The sequence below is a fragment of the Chelonoidis abingdonii genome, chromosome 1, assembly GCF_003597395.2.
Source record: "Chelonoidis abingdonii isolate Lonesome George chromosome 1, CheloAbing_2.0, whole genome shotgun sequence".
Taxonomy (NCBI): Eukaryota; Metazoa; Chordata; order Testudines; family Testudinidae; genus Chelonoidis; species Chelonoidis abingdonii.
In genome coordinates this window covers 75,777,539-75,803,926 of record NC_133769.1, presented here as the reverse complement: position 1 = coordinate 75,803,926, position 26,388 = coordinate 75,777,539, and the positions used below count along the sequence as shown (strand labels likewise).

Here is a 26,388-nt window from a genome sequence, read left to right as displayed (position 1 = left end):
TTGACTGGTGGTTACTCTCTGTGATGTATCCTTCCCAGATCACAGCTTCATGGACTGTCAACTTAGACAATGACTGTAACAAACTTCCTGGGCTGCGTAGCCTTTTCTTATTCTGAAAATTTAAAGGCTTTCATGTTCCATAACCTGTTTAGCCTTGTTGACATTTTTATTCTTTTCATTTTCACCTAGTTACAAATACTGCATGATAATTTCTCGGCCTGGATGCTGGGAATCATTTTCACTTGTGGTATATAGTGGGCAAGTAAAATTCCAGAGATGTATCCGCTTTGCATCATAACTGCCAATCCAAAGTTCATTTTGAAAATATACATTAGGGCCATATTGTAATTTTCCTAGCAGCCCCATGTATGGAACAGCATCTTATTGCCTGTCCCAAAAGTAGCCGATGAAGCGAATTGCAACTCAAAAAGTGTACATCTGTCTACACTACTTTTGGCAGAGTGTAATGCACATACTCATTTAACCCTAGCATGGGTATAAATAGCAGTTTGGACCATGGCGAACGGAGTATGGGTATGTACATATCCTACATTGTTCTCTACTTGCCCACGCCTCTCTAACTACATTGCAGTGGGGAAAGACTCCTGCAGTGGGGAGGCAGTGGACGCTACACTGCTAAAAACAGCAGTGAAAAGCTCCGGCAGCAGGGAAAGGCTCTGGCAGCAGGGAGAGATTCTGGCAGCAGGGAGCTGCTGAAGCCTTTTCCCTCTGCCTCCCTTCTGCCAGAGCCTTTCATTGACACATGTAGCTTCACACCACAATGTGGATGCCTCCTGCTTTGCACTGCGGTGTGTAGCTACGTGTATGTTACACGACAACACCAGTGGCGTACTATGTGGACATAGTTAAGAGAGTCACAACCTGCCTTTCAGTTCTACCCCTGCTCCAACAGGGACAGCCCTATGCTTAGTGAAGTGCACATCCTCCAGTGTCCTGATGGGGCATTACTAGGGCTCCATCCATTTCCTATCCCCACCCACCTCTCATCCACCTAGAGGAGTGGCAGAGATGCCGTAAAACAGGGGTCCCCAACGCGGTGCCCGCGGGCGCATCAAAATGCACCCGCATCCTGGCCGGCGGTCGAGCATCCGCCGTTCGGTGGCATTTTGGCAGCGACGCCTCTGGATGACGCCGCTTGCCATCGACAAGCGACGTCATCCAGAGGCATCGCTGCCGAAATGCTGCAGAATTTCGGCAACATTTCAGCAGATGCTCGAACACCACCACAGTCCTTTGTCTGGCACCCGCCAGATAAAAAGGTTGGGGACCACTGCTGTACAACATAAGTAGTTGGCACAAGGGATCCTTATGTACCTTTCTGCTTCCTCCCTACATGGGTGTGCAGGATGGGCCAAGATCTGTCCCTTAGTTTTACTCAGAATTTCCCATCACTTGTGAATTCTACTTAAGCTGCCAAATGCAAAATGTTCCAAGACACTGATTTCTAGCCAAAAAATCCAGGAGAGAGATTTTCAGTGTTTTGGATAAGCTTACTTCCTTTGAAGAGGTTAATTTCAAGAGTCATGCAATGGTGTTCTCCTTGCCTGCCAAACATGCATATGTTTATTTATGTTTAATAAGCAATACATAAGCAGTTCTTAAACATATAGTTTTTAAGGCAGGAGAGTATGACATTTTGTTTTAATAATCAGAATATTTTTCCCTAGGAGGAAGCAGGTATCTCTGAGGATTATCAATACCAAAAGCAAAGTAGAGCAAAGGGTAGGTGATCCATTCTTTGGGCAGATACTATTGTATCCCATATAGTAAACCCTGAAAAGCTCCCAACACATACACACAGACAATTTTTACGAGGGGCTAATGAAGTAATTGTCTAAAATAGATCATTTTTGTAATCTTTCAGAGCTGTAATCTCGGTTCTACTTATTACAGGGTATGCTCTCCAGTGTAGGTATCAGAGGGGTAGCCGTGTTAGTCTGGATCTGTAAAAGCAGCAAAGAGTCCTGTGGCATCTTATAGACTAACAGAAGTTTTGGAGCATGAGCTTTCGTGGGTAAATACCCACTTCATCGGATGCACGTATAGCTCTTTGTTAGTGGCACAACAGCAGAAGACAATCATCAGAGAAGGCCAGCTCCTCAAGTCATCAGTGAAACCAAGTAAATTTATAGAATATAGTGTATTCCCTGGCTTCTGGAATCAATTGCATACCACACCAAAGAGAGTCAAATTAAATCTTTATACAGTTAAACCTGGGGTGCTCTTGTGAACAGTCAAAAGCTTGCTCCCATCTCATTCTTCTAATTAAAGACAGACAGTATATCATTCTTTTCCCCTTAGTAATTAGTTCAGTACCGGATCAGAAAGATGCTGCTACTGAAGGTATATTCAGCACTCTGCATGTCTGAGAGTCTTGATCATGCATACTGATAACCTCCTTAGAAATAATAGGCTACTCTCAAAACAATCCCATCTACATTCTTCCTGAAAGGAAATATTTGCAATTTGTTAAAATATAATGAAATCCAGCATCACTGCAAATAATTTATAACAATTTAAAATAAACATTGAGTTAAGCAGAAATGAAGAATGCAAATAGAATGCATATGACACTAGCAAATATGTCCATACCACCCACTCTCTTAAGGATAGATTAAAGAGAACGTACAATGGATCAACTGCAAATGGATGCCCTTCAGCTTAATGATCCTACAGTAAGTTAAATGGTTTATCCCATTTAGCACCATATGAAAAACCAAATGTACTTCCATTCCTTGCAGAAGACTAAGAAGCTACTTCCACATATGGTGACAGGTTTCAGAGCAGTAGCCGTGTTCGTCCGTATCAGCAAAAACAAGGAGGAGTTCTTGTGGCACCTTAGAAACTAACAAATGTATTTTGGCATAAGCTTTCATGGGCTAAAACCCACTTCATCAGATGTATGGAGTGAAAAATACAGTAAGCAGAATATATATTATAGCACATGAAAAGATGGGACTCGCCTTACAAAGTGGGAGGTCAGTGCTAACAAGCCAATTCAATTAAGGTGGAAGTGGCCTATTCTCAACAGTTGACAAGAAGGGGTGATTTTCCCTCTCTTGGTATTCACCCCTTTTGTCAACTGTTGAGAACAGGCCACTTCCACTTTAATTGAATTAGCTCGTTAGCACTTGACCGCCCCCCCACACACACGGTAAGGCAACTCCCATCTTTTATGTGCTATAATATTTATTCTGCTTACTGTATTTTTCACCCATGCATCTGATGAAGTGGGTTTTAGCCCACGAAAGCTTATGTCCAAATAAATTTGTTAGTCTCTAAGTTGCCACAAGGACTCCTGGTTGCATTTACTTCTGTGACGTTGCACACCATAATGCTCAATGGGAACATGCTTATGAATGTATATATGACATAACTGGAATATGTTTTATGCTACATATGCCATGTAACATATCTCTGTGAAGGTTATGGTCCTACTGAATATATTCATCCTATTTGTGTGCATGTATCATTGTTGTATTCGAAGTTATGGCTATGTACTTGTTTAATTGTAAGTAGCCTCAGTGAAGCAGTTGGTCAGCTTCTTGAGAAAAGACTATTCTCAGTAAGTGCCCAGTCAAGAAACACTTAAGCTAACTATGAACTTGGAGATGCCAATCCACATCTGAGCTTTCCCAGGAAAGTGACCTGGCTGGTAAGCAACTCAGTCATGCATGGACATGTGACTTGCCCATGTGACTCCAAAACTCCATCTTGGAGCTGAATTCTGGATAGGAGAGAGGAGGGGGTTTCCACCCACAAGAGAAAGTCTATTTAAGCCCCTGGGAGACACCGACATTTTGTCTTCAGCTGCCTCAAGAGATAGCCTCTCCACTCCCAAAGGATACCTGAAAGGAACTGGAACAAAGGACAGTAGCTACAGGGGGTGTGAGTGATTGCTGGACCCAGACTAGAAAGAGGCTAGTCTGTAAAAGAAGCTTATTGGAACATCATTGAGGGTGAGATTTCATCTGTAATCATTTTCTTACTGTATGAGGTTTAGCCTTATGTGTTTTATTTTATTTTGTTCGGTAATTTACTTTGTTCTGCCTATTACTTGGAACCACTTAAATCCTACTCTTTGTATTTAATAAAATCACTTTTTACTTATGAATTAACCCAGAGTATGTATTAATACCGGGGCGGGGTAGGGGAGGCAAACAGCTGTGCATCTCTCTCTATCAGTGTTATAGAGGGCGAACAATTCATGACTTTACCCTGTATAAGCTTTATACAGGGTAAAAATAATTTATTTGGGGTTTGGACCCCATTGGGAGCTGGGCATCTCAGTGTTGGAGACAGGAACACTTCTTAAGCTGTTTTCAGTTAAACCTGCAGCTTTTGGGGGACGTTGTTCAGACCTGGGTCTGGGTTTATAGCAGGCTAGCATGTCTGGCTTAAACAAGCAAGGTTCTGGAGTCCCAAGCTGGCAGGGAAAATGGGTCAGAAGTAGTCTCAGCACATCAGATGGCAGTCCCAAAGGGGTTTCTGTGAGCCAACCCATCACAACTTCCATATATGTCACTTTCACAAATCTGAACCAGCAAATTAACTGACATTATCTCTTTCTGCTACTATTTAACAAAAATAGAGAAAGAGAAAACTTCATTTGTTATTCATTTCCCATAAATAATCACTTGCAGCTCATTCTTGTTTTGAGTTAAACATCTGCAATCTACTTTTCTTTCCTTTTCAATGTAGTTTCCTTATGTAAGCTTAACGTCAGCAGACATTATATTGCAGGTCTCTGACAGTTTAACATATTTATGACAGAATGACAACAACATTGTTTATATTGTTGATATTAATAAGATATTTGAACTTAAATATTTAGTGTTTTGGTTTGTGTTTCTGTTGATTGATATAAAAATTTAAAGGAACCAAAGCAAGAGCAGAATCCCACAAAAATTAGTCAAAGGTTGCTTTATTTTATTTATATTGACCAGGTTCTTGCTTTTGAAAATGTGACCAAGGACACAGTCATATTCAAAGTAAAATGTCCTTTCTAAACTAATATTCTGTATATATAGAATATATATATATATATTTACAAATCATGCTAAAATAAAACTTACTATTGATTTATGTTTGCGGTGTTGTAGACGTGTTAGTCCTGGGATCTGAGAGAGACAAAGTAGGTGGTACATTTTACTGGACCAACTTCTGTTGGCGGAAGGGACAAGCTTTCAAGCTTAATTTCTGATCTTTTAAAATACACATTCATCCAAAAAAGTGTCACTGTACACTTAATGACTTAAAGCAGCCACATAAATTGACAGCACTGATTTGACAGGATTTATCTATCAAGCATGGGCTGTATATAAACATGCTTAGATTTTATATAGTTTAGCTTAGCACTGCTGGTTTACAGAAATACAATAAACCCCTAAAAATATGTATTGAAAAAGATACTTCTAGCTGAGAATTATTTTTGATGGCATAGCAACAACGTATGCTAAAATGAGTACAGATTTACAACAGGGACTATGGAAAAGCAAGAGGATTTGAAAATAATGAACATAAATGGTGGAAGAGGTTAACAGTAACAGATATTGAGAGAAATTATGGAAGATTAAAACTGATGAAGAATGCAATAATAGTAAAAACAAAGTTTTATATCTAAATTGTACCAGAAGATGGGTTCTTTAATTATGTTTTCCAGGGATAGCAGTGTAACAACAGCAAGAGTACTGAGGTTATTTCACTGCTACTATGACCTAAGGATATACAGTATACTACAAAATCACAGCCATGAAAAATTATGAAAACAGGTCACATGATGTGGTAAATCATGCCAGTTTTCAAAACTAATATAATGACCTTTTCTGTTGTGTGCCACTGAGTACCAATGCCAGATGAACTCTGTGATGAAGGCAGATGCAGCAGAGGAATGTCAAGCTGTACTGCAAAGAGCAGCAGACTTTTAGTTGGTAGGGTTCCCAGTTTTGCCTGAGTAAGGCCTGTTGGATTGGGCAAAAAAAAGATATTTGTTCACTGATTTACTTACCTATTACTTCAGAGACATGGTGTGATTATTTCTTTTAATACCACAGAGATCACAACCACCAAATGCAGCGAAGAGGTTAAATGAAAAGGCAACATTTATAGTGTTAATATGAGAGAACAGTGGTACATTAATCAGATTAGTACTAAGCAAGAGGGACTCATGGAAGAAGGCACAGAATGATTACAGGACTGAAATATAGAAAGCAAGCAGGGGTGTCCTGAGAGGCAGATTACTTTTATAGCATACTGAACACCTATGTGTAGACAAACTGTCCGATGAGTAAAATTCCAAACAATATCAACTATTTAATGTAGTGACCAAAATTTTGAAAATGAACGGAGTGGGGAAATAATCCAGGTAATCTACCAAAATTTGAAGTCCTCATTCATAATCCTTTCTGCTCCTAACAGAACTGAATGTAGTGAAACTGGGTTCACAGTTGAATTCCCCAAATTTCTTTTTTGAGAAAATACAATATTCTTACTGAACATTCATCTACTCAAGCAAATACTAGGAAAGACTCATAGTCAGCCAGGCAGGAAGTTAGTTAATGAACTGCAGGCAAAATCTGGAATTATTTTATTATAATTATAATTAATAATGTATTATGGTGATTATGGTTTGGCTGAGAATAAACAACAGGGCAGCCTGAGCTGAGCGTAAAATGACTGCCAAATCCTCTGCACAAGTAACAGATGGTACGAGCATTTTAAGGAAGCCCTAAATATAAGAACACACACTCTGTGAAAATGGGTTCATGTCAAGCACAGTGCAATAAAAATCCATTCAAGCTGGGTAGTGACCAAGGTACATAAGAGGTACATTCACAGAGAACCAGCCACTTAACTTCCTGGACGTGACCCCAAGCACATGGCTTAATTTATGGAGAGATTCCCAGAGATAAAATGTAACTAAATGGAATGCTTGGCCTGAGGTCTGGCACATTACTAAGAAAGAATAAAGTTAAAGATAGTGCTGGAAGAAGAAAGATGGGGTGACCCACTTCTGCTGATTAGTGTGAAAGTAAGGAAAATGTCATAGCTTTTTGACAGAGTGAGCCAAATTCCATCCTGAGATAAGTAGAGACAACATGATTGACTTATAACAAGGTTGGATTTGGCCACAGTAGGGCTTTTTATTTTCTGGCTACACAGAATGACTTGCAAATCACTACCACTCACTTCCAAATTACTTTTCTACTTTCCAGGGAATTAACTAATTCTGTTTTCTTACATCTAACCTGCTTTAGTTTATATAGCTTCCCCAAAGGGTTCAAACTTTAAGAATGCACCTCACATGCTCTCCTAGTGAATCCCAAAAGCCAACGATAAGAGTGCAGGATAGAAGGGCAAGATGATAAATAAAAATAAAATTCAATCACAAAAGGACCACGAGCTATACACAAATGCACACCCACTTCAAAAGATCCATTTGCTCAAGCTGGAACTTTGCTTGCACCTCAGGAAGGACAACAGCAAATGATCCATGCAAATGGGACTTTAAAGATAAAAAGTGTCCAAGTAAGAAAATCGACAATACAAGAACCATGGGGCTATCTTAAATTCTGCTGTTTCCAGTGTCTCTTCATCCACTTCTCTGAGCTGACATGAATCATTCAGTGAAATGACCTGCTACAATAAACCTTTTGAGAGCTTTGTGTATATAGTATTATGTAAGCAACTCTTGAACTTTGACAGACATATTGGAACTTCATGTGTTTAAACTTTTATTGTTATAATGTTATGAACAACCTATAAGTTATTTAAAAATAACTCTTTCATGCTGGGTTTCCACACGGGGGGGGGGGGGGGGGAGGATGAAGAACCTTCCTCCACTAGTTGGCTGTCTGAGAGTCCCAGGGAAAGAGGCAGAGGCCAGCTGTAGCTGCTTACTGAGTAATTATTAGCACTGTAGGCTGCTTCTCCTCTTCTTACACCACTGTACCCAGACTGACTTCAGTGGAGTTAGTTCTCATTTAGCCATGTATGTGAAAGGAAAATCAGACCCAGAGCGTGCATCTGTCATAACTGGCATTTTCCTCGAGAGAAACCATTAGCCCACCTGGCTGGAGAGCATTGTGCTGCCAGTTGAATAATAGAAAACGTCATAAAGGATACAAAGGAATTAAAGGCACAACGCAAGTGCAATTTCCATCAGGAACTTGGAGGCACTTCCAGCAAAAGTTGTTGGCTGTAGTAATGGAGAGAATATAGAAAAAAAAGCCCTCCATGGATGCATGCTAATGTAAAATATCTACCGTCAGTAGTGTCAGATATTTTCTCTCCGCACACAGCTGCCAATGAAGTGCTTTCCAACCAGGTGGGCAGGGGCAAAAAGATCATACCAGTAATGTCATGAAAGAGGCGTTCTGGCAAGGCAACTGGTACTTTACCCTCTCTTATGGAGCACATATATGTCCTTCATAACCACAAAGGGCAGACAGATAGCACTATAGACCTCCCACCTAAATTCCCTGTAAGCTGCATGGCTGCATGCCAGCTTATTTAGCGCTGCACAGGCACTCAAGGAACTTGGCTGGCGACCTGCCGCAGCTGGGGAGGGGCACCTATCCTCCAGCCCAAGAGCTGCCGCAGCACAGAAGGGCATCTCTCCCCACCCAGCCCAGGTGCTGCTGCAGAAAGAAAGAGCTGGAGGGAGTCTTCTCTCTCTGTTGCAGCCCCTGAGCACTCTCCTGTACTCCAAGCCCCTCATCCCCGGCCCTACCCCAGAGCCCACACCCCCAGCTGGAGCCATCACACCCTGCACCCCCCAACCCTCTGCCCGAACCCTGAGCCCCTCATCCCTGGCCCAACCCCAGAGCCCACACATCCCTGCACTCTAACCCTTTGCCCCAGCCCTGAGCCTCCTCCCACATGCTGAACCCCCTGAACCTCTGCCCCACCCCCACCACATGAATTTTGTTATGTGCACAGTTATGAAGGTGCACCTCGGTGGGAAAAATTAGAGGGAACACTGCCTCCCACATGAAAGTATAACATTTAAGTTGTAAGTCAAACCTTAATATAAACTCTTTTTCTTCTTCTGGGTATGAAAGTAATATCCACAACACTACTTGAGGATAAAATCAAACCATAAGTATATCCACTATGATAAAGTATGGAAATCCATCCCACCAATCAGAGCAAGGGTCACATCAATCTTTGCATTGCTTTTTCCATTTAGTCTTTCATACTATAAATACAGTGCACATTGTTGAAATGCACAATAATTTATTTTCATTTCATTAAAATGATCAAACACAGCTTTCTTGTGCATCAGCTTCATTTTGGCAAACATGAGTTCTGTGGTCAGAAGAACTCATAAAAACAAACAACCGTTTTTGGCACTTGAAAACCATATTCTCATTCTGCATGGTGGCATAGCATATACTTATAATACATATTTAAAAAACTATGTTAAAGGACCATTTCTGAAGTTGCAAAGTTAGGAAATGCCAAAACTAATTCAGCCCCCATGTGTATATGCATTATGATATAAACTTTAATGACATGACCACTTACTATTTTTTTCTTAGAACCCCTGCCTTATTTAGCGTTTAAGTGGAACTTAGTTATCAGCTATTCAATATTTTATTTTCTTATTGTTCAATGTCTGGTCCTGTGCCTTATTTACTGTGCGCTATTCGAATCCTGCTCTGAAGACAGAATTATTAATTTCCCCAAGGGCTTTTCTATGGTGCTAATCATTATAGTATCTGATTGTTTCACAAATAAGTTAATTTATGTTCTCATCTGTGAGGAAAAGGGGTAGTATTATCCCCATTTTAAGGACGGAAAACTGAGGCACAGAGAATAAAGTAAAAAGTTTCCACTAATTTTGTGTTCCCAATTTAAGATGCCTAGGACCTAATTTTTTCAGGTTACTTAGTATTATACAGTACTTTATATGTCCAAAGCACAACTCCCATTGACTTCAGTTGTGAGTGCTGAGTACTTTTGCAAATCAGACCACAGAGTATCAAATCAAGCATCCAGAAAATGAAGAACACACAAGTAGTGGTGACCTGTTAAAAGTGTGATTTAAATGACTTGATCACAGCTACTCTGCTGGAATGCAGGGATAGAATTCAGTTCTCTAGGCTAGCATTCAAGTGCCTTGACCATGAGACATCCCTTTGTCTCTCTAAAAACCCCTGTGTCAATCACTAAACACCTTCCAACCTCTTGAACAAATGAAGCAAGAGTCTGACAGACACAGTCTCCTTTACTACACAAACCCGATTCATCCCAAGAGCAGATGGATCCTGTGCACTGAATGAGGCTAAGGCTCTCCAAAGAGGAGGTCACCATAATTTTTTTAACATAAGGAAAACGTGTTCAGTCCAAATGGTTAAAATTTGGCAAAGAGGTAATTATAAGCAACTGAAAATGGTCTAATAATGGGAAATATCTAGCAACTTTAATAACTGGAGCTGCTGCCATTCCCCAGAATAATATACACTTGCAAAATATTTATGTACATAAATGGTATATACAGGACATCCATACGTACAGAATGAAACACAATTTGTAGAGGTGTTCACAAACCAAAATCCCTGATTGGGGTTGAGATCTTGGAAAGCGAGGAAGATCTCGACCCTCACTCTGTAATGGACTTGAGCTAAAAACCTGGGTCAGATTACTTCTGAAATTTTGGGTGGTTTGAAATTAATATTTGAATGCTGAAGCATAGGCCAATCTCTAACAATTTTGAATATCTAATGCTAAACTGTCATCCTGTCTCTCCCGTCTTCCAAACTCTCCAGCTTTTTTCTTATGCATATAATTTAAGCTGCTTCTCTCACAGTCAAGGCTTCACACAAGTCCATCCTGACTACATCTCATCTCTCATTTCCTCCTCCTCCTTTTCTTATTTGCCTAAGAGAGCTCCAACCAAATTATATATATTCCTCTCCTACTCTTGCCTTTGCACTTCCTTCAATGCTTGGATTCCCTTCCTTTTGATTCCTCTTTAAAAAAAACTTCTTTGGCAAAGTCTATCCATGGTAATTCATTAACAAAGAAAAGCATTGAAAGAAAAGTAACTGCACCTCTGGATTAAAACTACCTTTTTGTGCATTATATGTATTGTTTGACTAATCCAGACGGTACAAGCCTTACATCATGAACATGTTTTCCTAAATCCCAAGGATGGACTGACCTCATAGAGTTGGAGGTCATGGGAGCTGCTTCAGCTAATTTGCTAGGTTTCCAAAACCAGTACAAATTTGCGAATCTTTCCCTCCCCCTGATAAAACCCTCTCTTTGTTTCCCCTAAAGTGAAACTTGATTTTTTAAAAAATGGACAGAAATCACACACTGAATTCTCAGCTTTGCCAAGTTCTGCAGCTGGAGCTTATCTCTGTCATGGTCTGGACTAAAATCTGAGCTCTGAACAACTCTGAGCTCTCCAAAAGATGGGCTATGAATTTAGATCCAGACTTGGTGGCTTGAGTCCATCTCTGAAAAATATATTTTTTGGCTAAAGGAAAAGGGATAGAAGATCCTCTTCCAAACGAGGCTTGCACAAGTGAATCTCTGGTATACATGCTGGGCTGGGCTGGGCTGGACTATGCCTGGATTTTTCACAGCTGCACAAGGAGAGGATGATGCAAGGAGTCTTCTCCCTTTTGCATGCCTGCACAGAAGCTGGTTATAATTTCAGTCCCTGCATCCACAGGGGCTGCTTTCTTTTAGCATCCCTAGGGGTACAAAGTGGATGGAGAGCTGAGCAGAGATTACACTAGAACACTCCATGGAGCATTTGGCATTATGCTGCTCCAAAAAAGCACGCTGGTGGCCATCTGGCACAGAGTCCTGTATATATTGCTTCCTACCCCCAGCTCTGCTCCTTCCCTTCTCTCCCTTTTCCTTGTGTTAGCTTTTCACTTTGCAACTCTGTGCTCCATTTTCACTCTATTTGTTCTTCCCATGTATCCCTGTTTACAAGACTTACCCCAAGAAATCATCACGTCCCATTTCAGAGAGTTTAACCCCCAATCTCCACCCCCATTCTGGATTCCTTAACATTCTCCCCCATCCTCACAAAATGGATTCTTCCTCCATGTTCTCTTCCTTTTAACAGACTCTTGTTCCCAGATAGACATTTCCCCCCACTTACTGCGGCATTGGGTCCTCTCAATCCTGAGGGCTAAGATCCCAATGAGCCATGAATTCTGCCTGCGTTCACTACTACTTGGGAATAGCTTTGAAATGCTGGCAGGTATGAATGATGATAAGACCTCGTCTGCAAGCTTCAATAGTTTTTATAGAAAAAAAGGTGTTACCTGTCAGCATCCATAGTCACATCATGCACCCCTCTCTGGATTACGTCTCGGGAGGCAGCTAGGTCTGGTATTCGGTTCAGACTTCTTGTATACAGGTTGAGTCCTCCATCTGTCATGTACCTGAAAATAAATATATGGTCAATCAGTAGGAAATGCAAACATCTGGCAACTATGTTTTGTTCTAAAGCTAATGGGCTGTCGAATTCAAAGCTCAAAGTAAAGGTTTTCCCACTTTGTAGTACTTTTGTATTAATATTATCAGTGTATGGCCTTTCATGACACTGTCTCCCCCACAATGAGATCAGCCTCTGCCACTCTTGTTATTTCTCTAGGATATTTTGCCTGGTTTGTGTTTAGCACAGGAAAAAAAGAGTTGTGTTAAATTTTAAAGTCTCCCAGGTCCCTTCATGAATCTGTCTTGCATTTTGAGATGCTGGCTGAAGGCAACAGCACCAGAATCAAGAAAAAGCAAGCACTTGCATCTGAGAGGGTGAACAGAAGACAGAGCTTAAGAAATCTGACTTTACAGTCCTTACTCTGCAATCAGATAGTCAGCTGAAAAAAATGGAAGCTGGCTTTTAAAAATCTGACCATTTGTGCTGTCATCTTTCTATGTTGTTCTTCATACTGCTTTCTTTATGTTTACTGAATGAAATTTAGAAGGCTAAAAATTACAGCAACTTGTGTGGTGCTGCTTCATGTAAATCACTAAAGACTTATTAAAGGTGATTGAATTGTAAGTAGCAGCAAGAATTTCTGAGATTCCTACCTAAAACTCAGTCACATCTTTAGGGGCTCAATGGTCTTTAATTAAGCAGTACCACAAATCTGTGTAACTCTCAAGATCTATGCATTACTCTCCTGAGATTCCCTATCATATTGCCTTGTCTCCCATGCTCCCACTTTCCGCATCCCATTCCTGGGTTGTTGCCTCATCCTGTTGTTCTTGTTTTAAATGTAAGACCTTTGGTGAAGACGCTGCTTTTGTATAGCACCATGCGGCTGTATGATACTCTACAATACACATAGGAAATGTAGGTGGGATATTTAATTACAGCAGTTAGGTAATCAAACACAGTGGAAGACTGTACAGTCACCATAACTGAAGCTATTTAAGACAGATCTAAACACTCTTTTACACTGAATGTTTTAGGCTTTATTTCTGTCACGATGTAGTGAGGATGGAGTTCTCCTCCAACTCAAATGATTGTAAATGCAACTTTTTCTATGGTCATAAAATAGTGGTACCCATATTCATCTTTCAGTTCAAATGTCTGTCCAATTAAATGAATATTTTGCTATAATAATTCTATTCAGAGTCTTAGATCCCAATCTCCAGCTAAACCAAAGAACACTCAGTACAGCACAAGATTGCATTATCCTATCTCAGGCCAGTTGTATATTGGTTCAGTCCCTTTTGAATCCCTCTGAGAGCTGCTCTAACTTAAACCAACTGCCACTGGTTTCATGGGGCTAATACAGCAGCCTGGTATCACCAGAGCACATGCCCACTTTGCCAGCAGCCAGGAAGAGGTGGCATAGAAATGGCTATGCCAATTGTATGCCACTGGAGGATTCACCTATGCTAAAAAGATCCTGCCATGGCTAGCTAAGCTGGCTTTCGAGCAGCTTGGTGCAGATGTTGCAGTGCCAAGCTGCTGCAGTGCAGCCAAGGATTCTGGCTTTAGTTTGTGAGCTCCTGTGCAGTTTTTGGCAAGAGATACCTAAATTCTGCAGCAATTTTGAGTATTAAAATGCGGGGGGAAAGGGGTGGTTGTTGTTCTTGTTTTTTAATTAAACATGAAAACGTCCACAACATACATCCCTTTGTTAAGAAGTATTTCCCAATCTGAAAAGTACTGTAAGTTTGCAACCCCCTGGTTTCAGGTGGTCTGTTTGAAGACTACAGAACATAGCACTGTACTGGATGATGTTTGATTCACTTATGGAAGGTTTCCCTCACAATTATAGAAGCTATTTTTTTTTTAATGAAAGCTTAGATTCTGGAGCAAATTTATGGAGCAGGTGATGAATTATGCAGTAAATGCTGTGGTTGTGGAATTGCACATTAAATACAACTGTGGTTAGAACACAACCCAGTCTGTAACGTCCCCCCCTCGTATAAATAAGGGCCATAGTGGAGAGGCTTAACTTGTGAAGTAGGTCTTCCTCGCACTAATTCTTAATTACTGATGGATTCTTATCCCCAAGTGTTTAAAGTAATTAAAGTGAGAATGAGAGAGGAAAAAGAGATAAATCTTTACATGCCTCAATGGATCTTGACTTTTCAGAGCATATTAACGAGTATTTTAATATCTACTGTACCTACAGTATGTTAGTTGACCACGTTACTACTTACTGTTTATTGAGTCATCCTTACTGCCAACATAAAAAAAAAAAAAATCACACAACACAATGACTTCATCATTCTCTAATGTGATAACCTAATTAATATATTTCACATCAAGCACTGCAAAAGCTCTCTTTTTTAACAAAGCACAAATATAACATATTTTTCTTTATGGAAAAGAGGGCTTCAAATATCACTGTGCAGCATCTTGCACACTCCCTTCTACTTTGATACAGCAGGCACCATTAAATCATTCTGAGCTGTCTTCTTCCTCTTCTTTTCAGCTCATTATTTAAATCCAGGCAGAGGCATGGAAGCTCATATAAGACGGCCAGCAATGCCATAGTGTGGATAAGTTGTTGGAATAGTACATCCTGTTTCACCATCATCCATTCTTTAACCTCAGCTACACTTCTACAGAGACCAGTCACATCAGCTCCCTATCATGCTTTATCTTCCCCAGGCTGGTGTGTAGAATTGCTTAGGTTGTTATTGAAAACAGTTCCCTGTACCACAGAAAGGTAGGCAGGCAATATACTAAGCTAGCCATTTAAACATCCACAGTGCACTTACAGAATGGGTTGTGACACTAACCTTCCCCATCAAAGTGCCTCAGCTGTGACCTGCAGAGACCATCTCTAGGGTTAAAGTATCTCAGTCTCATGTCCTTTCCATCTTTGACATCTCTGATAAGATTGTCAGCAAGAGTCCCAATTTGTGCTAAGTGTGATGTGATGTGAACAAATGTCCCCTAAGATTAGATTCAGACCACCAACTAATTTCACATAAGCCACTAAATAGCCTTCATATGTTAACAATCTTTAAATCATTTGTGATTAATGGGCTGATTTGATCTACTAGCTACAAACTGGTAAATTATGTCCCATAATTTCCTATGTTCCATGTTTCCAGTTGTCTGAGCAGACAGAATTACTGTGAAGCTCTGGTGTCCACTAAAAGCACCCTGGAATATTATAATGTGCCCTGCACAAAATACACCCTTTGAATTGTGCTTTCCCTGCTATACACTACTATCTGGTACATTAGGCAGCAGCAAAGAGTAATTCAAATATTGATAATACTGAAAATGAGGCCTTTTGTCTTAAATTATGTTTTGGAATTTCTAGCCCTCAAAGTAAATTCGTAGAGTTTGAATTACTTAATACAAATACACCTAAGTGGCAAATGAGCATAAGGCTCCTGTCTGAAGTACCAAAGACAAGAGTCTCAGATATATACACAGATCAACCAGGAATATCATCATTAGCACATTTGTATTTAAAATAAAAAACATTATAAAGGTCTTTTTGGGTGGAGCCAGGACATGGAATCTTTATATGCAAAATTACAGTAGTCTGCTCTCAGCATTCGCATGAAATCAGTCCCTGAAAATCAACTGAACAAACACAAATAGGATGCAGAAATGAAAATAATTGTCATCCATTGTTCCTGAGTTAACCAGAAGAAAATAGTGACCGACAAATTCCTATCTCCAAGGATATTCCTATAAGTCAGAAATGATATTCACAGTTGAAGAACTGAGGTAAAGGCCTGTTACGCAAGACTATAACAGACAGCATCTGACATGCAAACAGAAAAAGTCAGGCCTGTCAGCAACTGCCTTTCATCAGCTCCATCTGAAAACACAATATGTCATCTAAAAAAATGTAAGAAAAATACTGAAAAAACCCTAAGGCACAATAAAACAAAACTGGTTTTACTAAACAGTTGTGGAAACCTCAATAAATACTTTATATAAATGCCTCTAAAAACCTGCGCCTGCTCACCCTGAAGCTAATACAAGAACTCTCATTGACTTCAATAGGGGACAAGCTGGACCCCACAGAAGGGTCAGAACAGCGCTACCATTTTATTTAACCATTATGTAGTGTCCACAATTCTACATTTACCAGGTTAGATTTCTTTATACAAAATCCCGTTCAATTTGCCCTGTCCTGCATTAGAGTTTCAGCTGGGTAAAATGCCACTTACCCACTATTGATGTCATCTGTTCTGAGGCTTTTCCCAAGAATGTCCCCATCACTCATGTAACCGCCAACATCAACTTCCGAGGACATGTCCAGATCACTGCTTCCTTTTTCATTCATGTCAATCTGTGACATATTCCCAAGGCGAGAAACAGCTGCTCGGCGAAGAGGTGTTGTATACATGAATCGTGAGGGGTCAGTATGTATGAAGCGACCAGCACTACTGCGAGGATAACCACTACCTAAGGATGGGGCATCTCCTGCCTGGAGGCGAGGACTAGCCTGGCCAAGCCTCCAAGTCACTGGCGTGGATCGGCTTGTCAAGCCTGGTATACTTCTCCCATTCACTTCGGTTGTCACAGTGCTGTCAAACGTTGTCTCCAATGTGCTGCCAGACAAAATGTAGAAGTCAATTCATTGTGCTCTCTTTCGCTTTCTGAGAAATAAGGATGAACAAAAGCTGCACTGCTAGGTGGAGCATAGAAATGTAAACCAAGAATATAATAACCCAATACTTTTTTCTCTACAGGATTTTATTTGTACACATCATCGATTAAAAACGGTAGACAAGCTTCCAAATGAATCCTGAGATACTATTTACAGAAAGGTAAAAAAACACTTACATCAAATTATTATGACAAGAATCCCAGACATACAAATAGTATCTTCACAAACTGCACTGTTAATTTTCCCTTGCTAACCTCTAATGGTAAGCCTGCAATTCTTGACTGCAAGTGTTCTTCTACACTCCAAAATGTAAGGAGTCCATGCAGAAATAGTACCTGTGGCTTATCTGGGTCCCTCTAAGGCTGGACATAGTTTCTTCCAAATTCTGTCGCAGATCTGCTATATTCTTTACTGTTCTCATTCTTCTTGTTTCTGGGTCTTCCCCTGGAAGAAAACAAAATAATATAAATTCTGTGTGGGTGTGCAGTCATGTGCACGTATGGGGCGCGTGCACGTGTATGTGTGTATACAAATATAGATATAAACTAACACATGAATGTGTGTGGACAACTATATACATGATATCATTTATATATGGATACACATACATATCATTTAAAATTTGAATATACACAAGCTCCCAGAGTGTATTTGTAGATCTGTCCATCCATCCACCCACATACAACATGCACACACTCATCCTGCCAATATTTATTGCGCGCACACACAGCAATCAAAAGTTTTGTGGTGATTAAAAGCTCATTTTAAAAATAGCAAGTTAGTGGAGGGTCTTGACAAGGCTGAAAAATGTGGGGATTGTGGAGACTAAGGCCTTGATTTAGGAAAACATTTAAGCACACACTTAAAATCTATTCCTATTCAGGAAAGCACTTAAAGTTAAGTCTGTACTTAAGCACACTTCCTGAGTAGGGATGCTTTCCTGACCTGGAGCCTTATCCCCATAACCCTCACAGTGGACATAAAACACTAAGTCCCAATATAATTCATACATTTATAGATTTTAAGTCCAGAAGGGACCATAATGATAATCTAGTCTGACCTCCTGCATGACAAAGGCCATACAGTCTCACCCAGAAGTTCCTGCATCAAATCCACAATTTTTCGCTGTACAAGAAAGAAATAAACCCAAGAAGATAAAATGCACATAGTGAAATACTGTGTTACCCGGGAAGAATGTAAAAGCCTAATAAACAATATCAAATAAATACATAACAAAAATTACCAAATATTTGATATATATTAAAAATCAGAAATTAATATATTTTTAAAAATGGTATAGGTTATCTAGCAGCTTTTGTTACTTTAACATAATCATTTAACTACCCCATATTTCCATTTATTTTTCTTTTGAAGAGTATAGTATTAAATAACATAGTATCACAGATTTTGTGGTTTATCACACCCGGAATGTTGCCTTTGACAGTGTCCCATTTGTGATGCTTCGGAGTGGGTGGGGGTAGATATAATTCTAGCAATTTGTACAATTCTGAACAAATGGAGAAAACTATTCCTCCCTGATGCCAGGACTGATCATTTTATGCCCGTATACATCACTTGATTAACCCCAGTTTAGTCAGCATGCTACACATGTTATCAGTGATAAAATTGTAAAAGCCTTTTAAAATAGGTTAATATTATTTAACTCTAAATTCAGCATTTCCCTGGGATATACACAAATTAAGGTTGTAATTCCATCTCAGGATTTTGGTGATATTAAGAAACTGCTTCAGCTTTGATCTCATATTTGCTGATGTCAGGAGAACACCTTGTGAATCTGAATTCAACACCACACAAAAGAAGAGATCAGAAACACAAGTGAGAAATGACAGGGTGATAACAACATAATCTCATGTTTAATCAGTAAGGCATATACACTTCGTACTGCTGACTTTTTTTGTGCTGTTGCTACGTTTTTGTTCCCCTCATGTCCTGTAGATAAATGTATAGGTGAGACTGAAATATGACTAGAGTTGAAGAGGAAATTTGGGGAGGACAATAAGAAGCAGTACACAAGAATGCATAGAAATATCAGTGATGGGAGGAAATGGTTGTGTCACTGGTAGAGCAGAAGAGTCAGAGTGAGAAGCAAGAGGAAACTAAGTCCATTATTAGAGTTCACACAAAAATTTTTGGAGGAACAATTTTTCACAGGAAAAGAGAGTTTCATCAAAATTAAAATATTTTGTGGGTTGTTGTGAAATTTGCCAATATTTTCACTGGAAAATTTAGAAACAAATCCTTTCGGCTTTCTTGTTTCATTTTGACAATATTGTTTTCACTTTTATATTATATTATATTAAAATATTAATGTTAATACTATATTATGCTATATTTAATATTAGATTACACTGTCTCAATTTTACTGAATTGAAACCATTTATGTTAATCAAAATGAAACATTTTGATGCTTCCAAACAGAAAACTTTTTGAATTTCTGTCCCATGGAAAATTTCCAAAAACTGACTTTTCATTGCAATTTGGAATGATTTTAAAAAAAAAAATGTTGGAATTTTCAGTGGAACAGAAATTCCATTTTCCAACCAGATATAACCATAATGTAGACAGGGGCTATGAATCTTGAAGTAGGTCTTTCAAGGCAAGACACACCAGGCAATGAGCAGTCAGCAAAGAGACTCAAAGAGGTGCATAACCAGACTGAAACAATGAACAAGAAAGATTATTTTGGCAGCAGAAATCTAGATAGAAAGAGGGGGGTTTAATTAATCCATTAATCAATGTGGAGGCAATGAAGGAATGCATAAACTGTAGTGACGCCAGCCTAAGGCTGGAATGACACAACCTGCTAGCAAAGCACAAAGAAAAAAACGATGTTTGGCCACAAATGCTATTTAACTTCTAACAATAGCTGAGGCTCAAATAAGAGCTCTTAGTAAAAAAGGCCCACATAACTCCCAAACGGCCAAAGACTATAGAATTTACTATGCTATTTCCCTCTGCCTGCATCCCTCAACCCACCAGAATCACCTTTCTTTCACTGGACTGTGGATATACATGCATACAGCAGTCATAATTAATAAGTCAATATCCAATAACAGTTACCACACCATGGTATGTATGATACCACAGTTTTTCATGTATTAAGGAATGAAAATAATGTGTCTTAGAATTGGAAGTAAGTGTGGAAGCTGTAAGGTATAATTTGGCAAAAGCTGAATATACATCTTGCTTATGTGTGTGTTATTAACTGATAGTCATTGCACTTTAGTTAAGGTTGAAATCAAGTTCCATAATAAACTCTGTCGTAACTCCATCCCTAAACTGTTTTGATCTGAAAATAGCCCAATTTACTGGAAGGGCAAAGGAAATTTGGGGCTAAAGGTCACTAATTCTTTTCTCTAGTTTGAAATTTTGGCTAGTTATATTTCTTTGAGTTCATGTTCTAACTCAGTTCTGCATCCTGTTACCTACCTACCTACCATCCATTCATCCAACAAACAAATGCTTCAGACATTTTTGAAACCATTAGTTACAACTGAAAACAATGTACTGCACAGATATAACAACTTCTTTCCTCCTTGGTAGGCGAATGCAGTATAGTACCAGTCAGAGAACTCTGTGGGCTTGTCTACAGATAAAAATTGTTCTGTCTTAATTATACCAGTCTGTCTTAATTATACTAGTATAGTTAAAGTGGTACAACCCTTCAAGTATGGACACAGTTATATCAGTATAAAAATTCTGATAGCTTATTCATGTACATGAAGACGAATAAAGTATATTGGTATGGGTGCCTTTATACCAGTATATCTGCATCCACACTAGGGGTTGTACCGGTATAACTATTTCTATAAAAATCACATCCAACTGAAATAGTTATAGCAGTGGAAAAAATGCGTGTAAACCCAGCCTTACTTCTGATGCCAATGGCCCTAACTAAATAAAGCATTTCAGAATGTGCTTAACTTTAAGCATATGAGAAGTCCCAGTGAAATCAATGGGACTATTCATGTCTTGAAGGTAGGAATAGATTTAAGTACCTTTCCGAAATCAAGCCTATATGCGTACTGTGGATTTGCTTAAATGTGGTATAGTATATTTTTGGAAAGTTGGATTTGTGACTTACACTGTGAAGATGAAAAAAGAAAAGGCAGAGTGATACATCTAGTCCAGCGGTTCTCAAACTCATTGCATTGCAACCCCCTTCTGACAAGAAAAATGAATACACGACCCCAGGAGGCGGGACTGAAGCCTGAGCCCGCCCAAGCCCTGCCACCCCAGGTGTAGGGGAGAGGGGAGGCAAAGTTGAAGCCTAGGGCTACAACTCCGGGTGGGGGACCCGTAACCTGAGCCCAGCGGTGGGGCTTGGGCATTGGCTTCAGCCCTGGCCCCAAGCAAGTCTAACGCCAGCCTTGGCAATCCCCTTAAAATGGGGTTGCAACTCACTTTGGGGTCCCAGCCCAGAGTTTGAGAATCATTGATCTAGACCATGCATGAGGGGTGGAGGCAGTACATTGAGATTTCTGTATCATATGGAGCAGTGGATGAGGAAATGGTGCAAGGAGTAATTGTTTGTGAAAATAATATATAATATGCATGTTATTTTGAGCATAATGGAAACTGGGATGGGGAAGGTTAAATCTCAGTTCTGTAACTGGAGGGTAAGAAGGAAGATACTGGTCTGAGGGAAGACTGGAACTGTGGATCTTGTTCATTTGTAAAGGTTTGCAGCCCATGTTGGAAATGTATATAACATATAATGGGATGGTGTAGAAGGATTTCCTGGTCTATAGACAAAGGAAGGGTTTAGAGGTGTGAGGGGGCAGAGTTAAGGCTGTTCTTAGACTGTGCAATATCCATACTTAACATGTGTATATTTATCTGAGGGATGGAAGATATCTGAATATTTATCTGCCTTAACTATTCATTTCCATATTCTAAAACCTTTGGATTTTAAAATTACAATGTTTTTATTTGGGTGTGTGTTTTGTATGTAGTTACTTTTAACATTATTGCTAATCCTTTCAATATTTAATATTCACTGTTACTTTATCCTCTCCCTTCCCTTGTTTGTTTGTTTGTTTCTACCCGTTGTCCCTTGTCAATATAGAATATAGAATGTAGAATATAAACTACATTTGGTAGGTCCTGTCTTTTTTATTGTGTGTGTACAAAGCACATGATAATGGAGTCTTGATCCTTGAATGGGGCTACCATTTCTTTCCCTCAAAACACAGTATTTCTCTCCCAAAATTACTCTCTCCAAAGCTCAAGAGTGGCAATATTCTGTCTTGGGAAAATGACCTGTTTAAAGTCTATTCTCCTGTAATCTCACAAAGGTAGAAAAGGAAATTAGAAACTGAATAATCCCCCATTTCCAATGGCACAAAGCTCTTTGTTTCTAGCACAAACAGATGAGAAGATATCTGACAGTGAAACTGTAACATTATTATGTAAAGAAAAGCTATTTAGTATTATTTCTAGAGATTTTTAAACTGTATTAGTTTTAATTTCTCTCCTTCTTTTAGGCTTTTAGGCCTTTACTGATGGGCTCATGTTACTATAGCCAAATAGCTTTACAGGTAGGAAAAAAGAAAAATAGAATCAGTAAAAAAAAATTAAAAAGTTTCTAAGGTTTTTTTTTCCTTCAAAGTATCTGATATGTGCAGATTACATGAAGGTATAGTATAAAGATTTTATTGGCATTCATCTGGAGTGACCTGCTTCACTCATTCAAGGCTTCAACATTCATGATTAATGTACATATCAAAAACTCTTGCATATAGCAGCTTTATAGCACACTAAACAACAATGGATTCTCTCTGCAAATATCTACAGCTCTCTCCTGTTTGAGATACAAACACAAACAATCAAACTGATCATTTTTAAAGAAGTCACTGTTCAGGTATGTTAGACTTCCAAAAGTGATGTTTACCTTTAACTGCTTTATCAATAACCCTGATACTGATAATTCTAAAACTTACATGCTGACTATAATTAAGACTGTGAATTTGTCACAGAGGTCATGGAAGTCACGAATTCTGAGACTTTCCCGGGACCTTTGTGACGTCTGCAGTGACTGGTGCTGCTGGCCCAGGGCCACCTGAGCAGCTCGGGCAGTCCCTGTCCAGCCGCACTGGCTGCTGCTGGGGCAGTCTTGGGCCATTGCGCCCCTGCAGCAGCAACAGTAATTTGGGTGTGGGAGGGGACTCAGGGTTGGGGACGGGGTGACGGAGGAGATGAGGGCTCCGCAGAGGTGTCGCCAGGCAGCTCTGTGCGCTGCCTCAGCCCACAGGTGACAGTCCTGCAGCTCCCATTGGCCGTGGCTGGTGCTTGGGGCAGAGGCAGTGCGCAGAGACTCCCTGGTCGCACCTCTGCCTAGGAACTGAGGGAGGGACATATTGCCTCTTCCAGGGAGCCACATGGGGCTGGTAGGGAGCCTGCAAGCCCTGCCAACCTCCTCTGCCCTCCCCTGCACCAATGGAGGTCTTGGGCTGTTCCCCACAGAGCACGCATGGCGCCCCCACCCCGAGCATCTGCAGCACTCCCAGCCCCCAGCTCGAGCACTCAAGATTTAGGGGTATATAGTACAAGTCATGGATAGGTCACGGGCTGTGAATTTTTGTTTACTGCTCGTGACCTATCCATGATTTTCACAAAAACTACTTGTGACTAAAATGTAGCCTTAACTATAATTAATGCTTGAAGCAGATACTAATAATAAAATAATAATAAAAATAATAATTTCACTTGTATGGGATCTTTCATCAAAGTATTTCCAGATAATAGTAATAAAAATAAGCTCCCATGTAAAATTCTTCCTCCTTAGATCTCAAAGCACTTTACAAAGGAAGGTATATTTATCCTCATTTTGCAGGTGGGGAAGGAAGGCTCACAGAGGTGCAAATGACAGAGTCAGGTATACAACTCAGATTTCTCAACTACCTGTTCCCTAATCTCTGTGCAAAAAGTCAAACCTGACACCTCAGTGTAAAGTACTCTGGGTCTTAAAAGTTAAGAATATATCTAATTTCTATATTAGTTTAAAATGAAACATTTTTACCAAATTTAAATTTCTTCATAAATTATATCCTAAATCTTTAACGCCAGTCTGAGTCCAAATATATACCAGGAGGAAACCTACAGACTAGATATACGCTCTGCAGCCTTGGCAAAAGATGCATACCATTCAACCATTTCCCTACACAATAGCACAAAGCTTCTGAAATGAACAATTTGGACAACCCATCCTTTCAGAGAATGAGATGAAAAGTAACATCAGCAGCACAGAAGGTTTTTGAAGCTCCTACGGCTGTGAAATTTAGATGCTTGCTATCACGAATTCATGAAGCTAGAATGTGAAGCTTTGGCACCCACAATTCTATTGAAATTCCATGTTTATGGATGAGATTACCTGCAGGGAGGAGGGAAAATGTGAGGGTAAAGTCATAACTAGGCCATAATATTGCCTACATAGAACAGTCCTTGTTAATAATCCAAGGAGTCTAATTTTACATTAATGAGAAGAAAAGTTATTAAAATTGCAATATAATATTTATTAATAAACTGTTAGCACGTTTCACTTTATTTTTAAAGAGCTAAGAAAACTGTGTGTAATCACTCACATACTGTATTGCTGCTGATATACCTATCAAAAAAGATTTAGAAACTAGTCTTCATTTCCTACACTCTTTAAAGCTAAAAGGAAGGAAATAGCAAGAGAGGAATACTCTAAAATTCAATTTTACATACTATTGCAAACAAACCCAATTCTGTCTCACAATATTACTGTCAACAAAGTCTGCTCCATGCAGATCTGTTCTAACACTTATGTAACTCTGCCCTTTCTTGTGTCAAACGGAAATTAACTTACCTAATATATCCGTGTAAAGTACTTGTTCTAAATCACCCAGCATTGTCATTATGACATCCTCATCCAGCTGTGCAGTCCCTTCACGGAGGCAGCCTTCTTCCTCTTCCTCTGCCCAGTTCCTGCTAGTGAAATTTGACTTGCAGGGGACATTTTCATCATCTGATTTGTCCCGTTCCTCATTACCAACCTCAAAACCTTCATCTGTAGACTGGCCTCCTGATCTTCTACTTGATTTATTGCTTCCAGCAGCTGGTAAGACTTCATTTTTCTCAGATGTTGCACTGTTGGTATGGTAAAGAGAGTGCACCGACTGCGAGAGCAACTTGGACAATGAGATTCTATCTTCAACTTCTGCCTCTCTCTGATGACAATTCTGGCTACATTTTGAGGCATTTCCAAACCAGTTCTCCCTGTATGAGTATCGTCTCTTCTCCCCTTCACTTATGAGCGTAAGGTTGGTCAAAGACTTCTGTTTCTGAAGACGAGCATTCCCTCTTCTAACAGCCTTGCCTTTAAAGACTGATAATTCAGCAGGTCGTTGCATCCTTTCAGCTAAAACTTCACCTCAGCCAGATTTCATATTCCTAGATCTACAGTAGCTCAAATCTTTAAGCAGGTCTCAGATGTGACCCTTTCAGTACTGTACGATGCACACACCATAAAGCACATCTTTGCACTTGTAATGAAAAGCTAAGCTCAAGCATCCAGTTTATGTGCTGTAAATGACTAGGCAGGCATAGTTATTTTCTCTAAATTTACATTGCTGCCTGTGCTAAGCCACTTCTTTCCAGTCATGTTAATCTGCAGTACTTACAGGCATTTTTACTCGAATTTCTCTCAAGCAGAAGAGAGTTGATCAAACACTCTGCTCCCACATAGAAGTAATCCCGAAAGCCAACTGCATTCTCCCCTCTTCATCCAATCACCAGTCTCATCAGAATGATGGGCCTGCATCTCTCTCTACAGCTGCAGTGTTCTGAAATCCAAAGTACAGCGCAAGTACTGTCTTGTGTTTTTTTCCCTCTCACTAGATCATGACCGACCCCAATGCACAGCTCTGTACTTTAGATGGGCTGACACAGAGCTGCAACTACAGCCTACACGTCAGAGCTCAATAAGAGCCAAAATTAACCACTGAAGCAAAGCTCTGCACAAGCCTCCTCACATTTTAGTATTCAACCTGCATTCCCAGATCTATGACTCTTCTCTGCTACTGCAGTGGATGCTGCTGGCTGCCATGGCAGCAAACATCCTGGTGAATTAAACCGGAGACATAAAAGCCTCTGTCCAGTTTAAAATGCCACAGGTTTCAAGACACGGCTTCACCTGAATGGGCTGCTACAATATTAGCCCTAGCTCACACTGAAATGCTATTTTTCTCCCTGGAAGGTAAGAATGAAAAACTATATATTCCTTCTCCCTGCTACTCCCTTTGCA

The 26,388-nt window shown here is 39.8% G+C and overlaps 1 protein-coding gene across 11 annotated transcripts in view; it reads right to left on the bottom strand.

Moving 5' to 3' along the window:
- The window catches only part of NAV3 (neuron navigator 3), an 859,499-nt gene that overhangs the window by 140,849 nt on the left and 692,262 nt on the right, over positions 1-26,388 (bottom strand). For 9 of the 11 annotated variants that reach the window (XM_075066761.1, XM_075066765.1, XM_032798953.2 and 6 more), the window contains 3 exons: positions 17,435-17,543; positions 16,657-17,040; positions 12,315-12,434 (listed from right to left, as the gene is read on the bottom strand). In XM_075066761.1, the coding sequence (XP_074922862.1) occupies positions 12,315-12,434; positions 16,657-17,040; positions 17,435-17,543 (613 nt within the window). Of the gene's footprint in view, positions 1-12,314; positions 12,435-16,656; positions 17,041-17,434; positions 17,544-24,951; positions 26,084-26,388 lie in introns of those variants that run through there. The other 2 variants (XM_032798954.2, XM_075066769.1) reach the window with 1 other exon arrangement.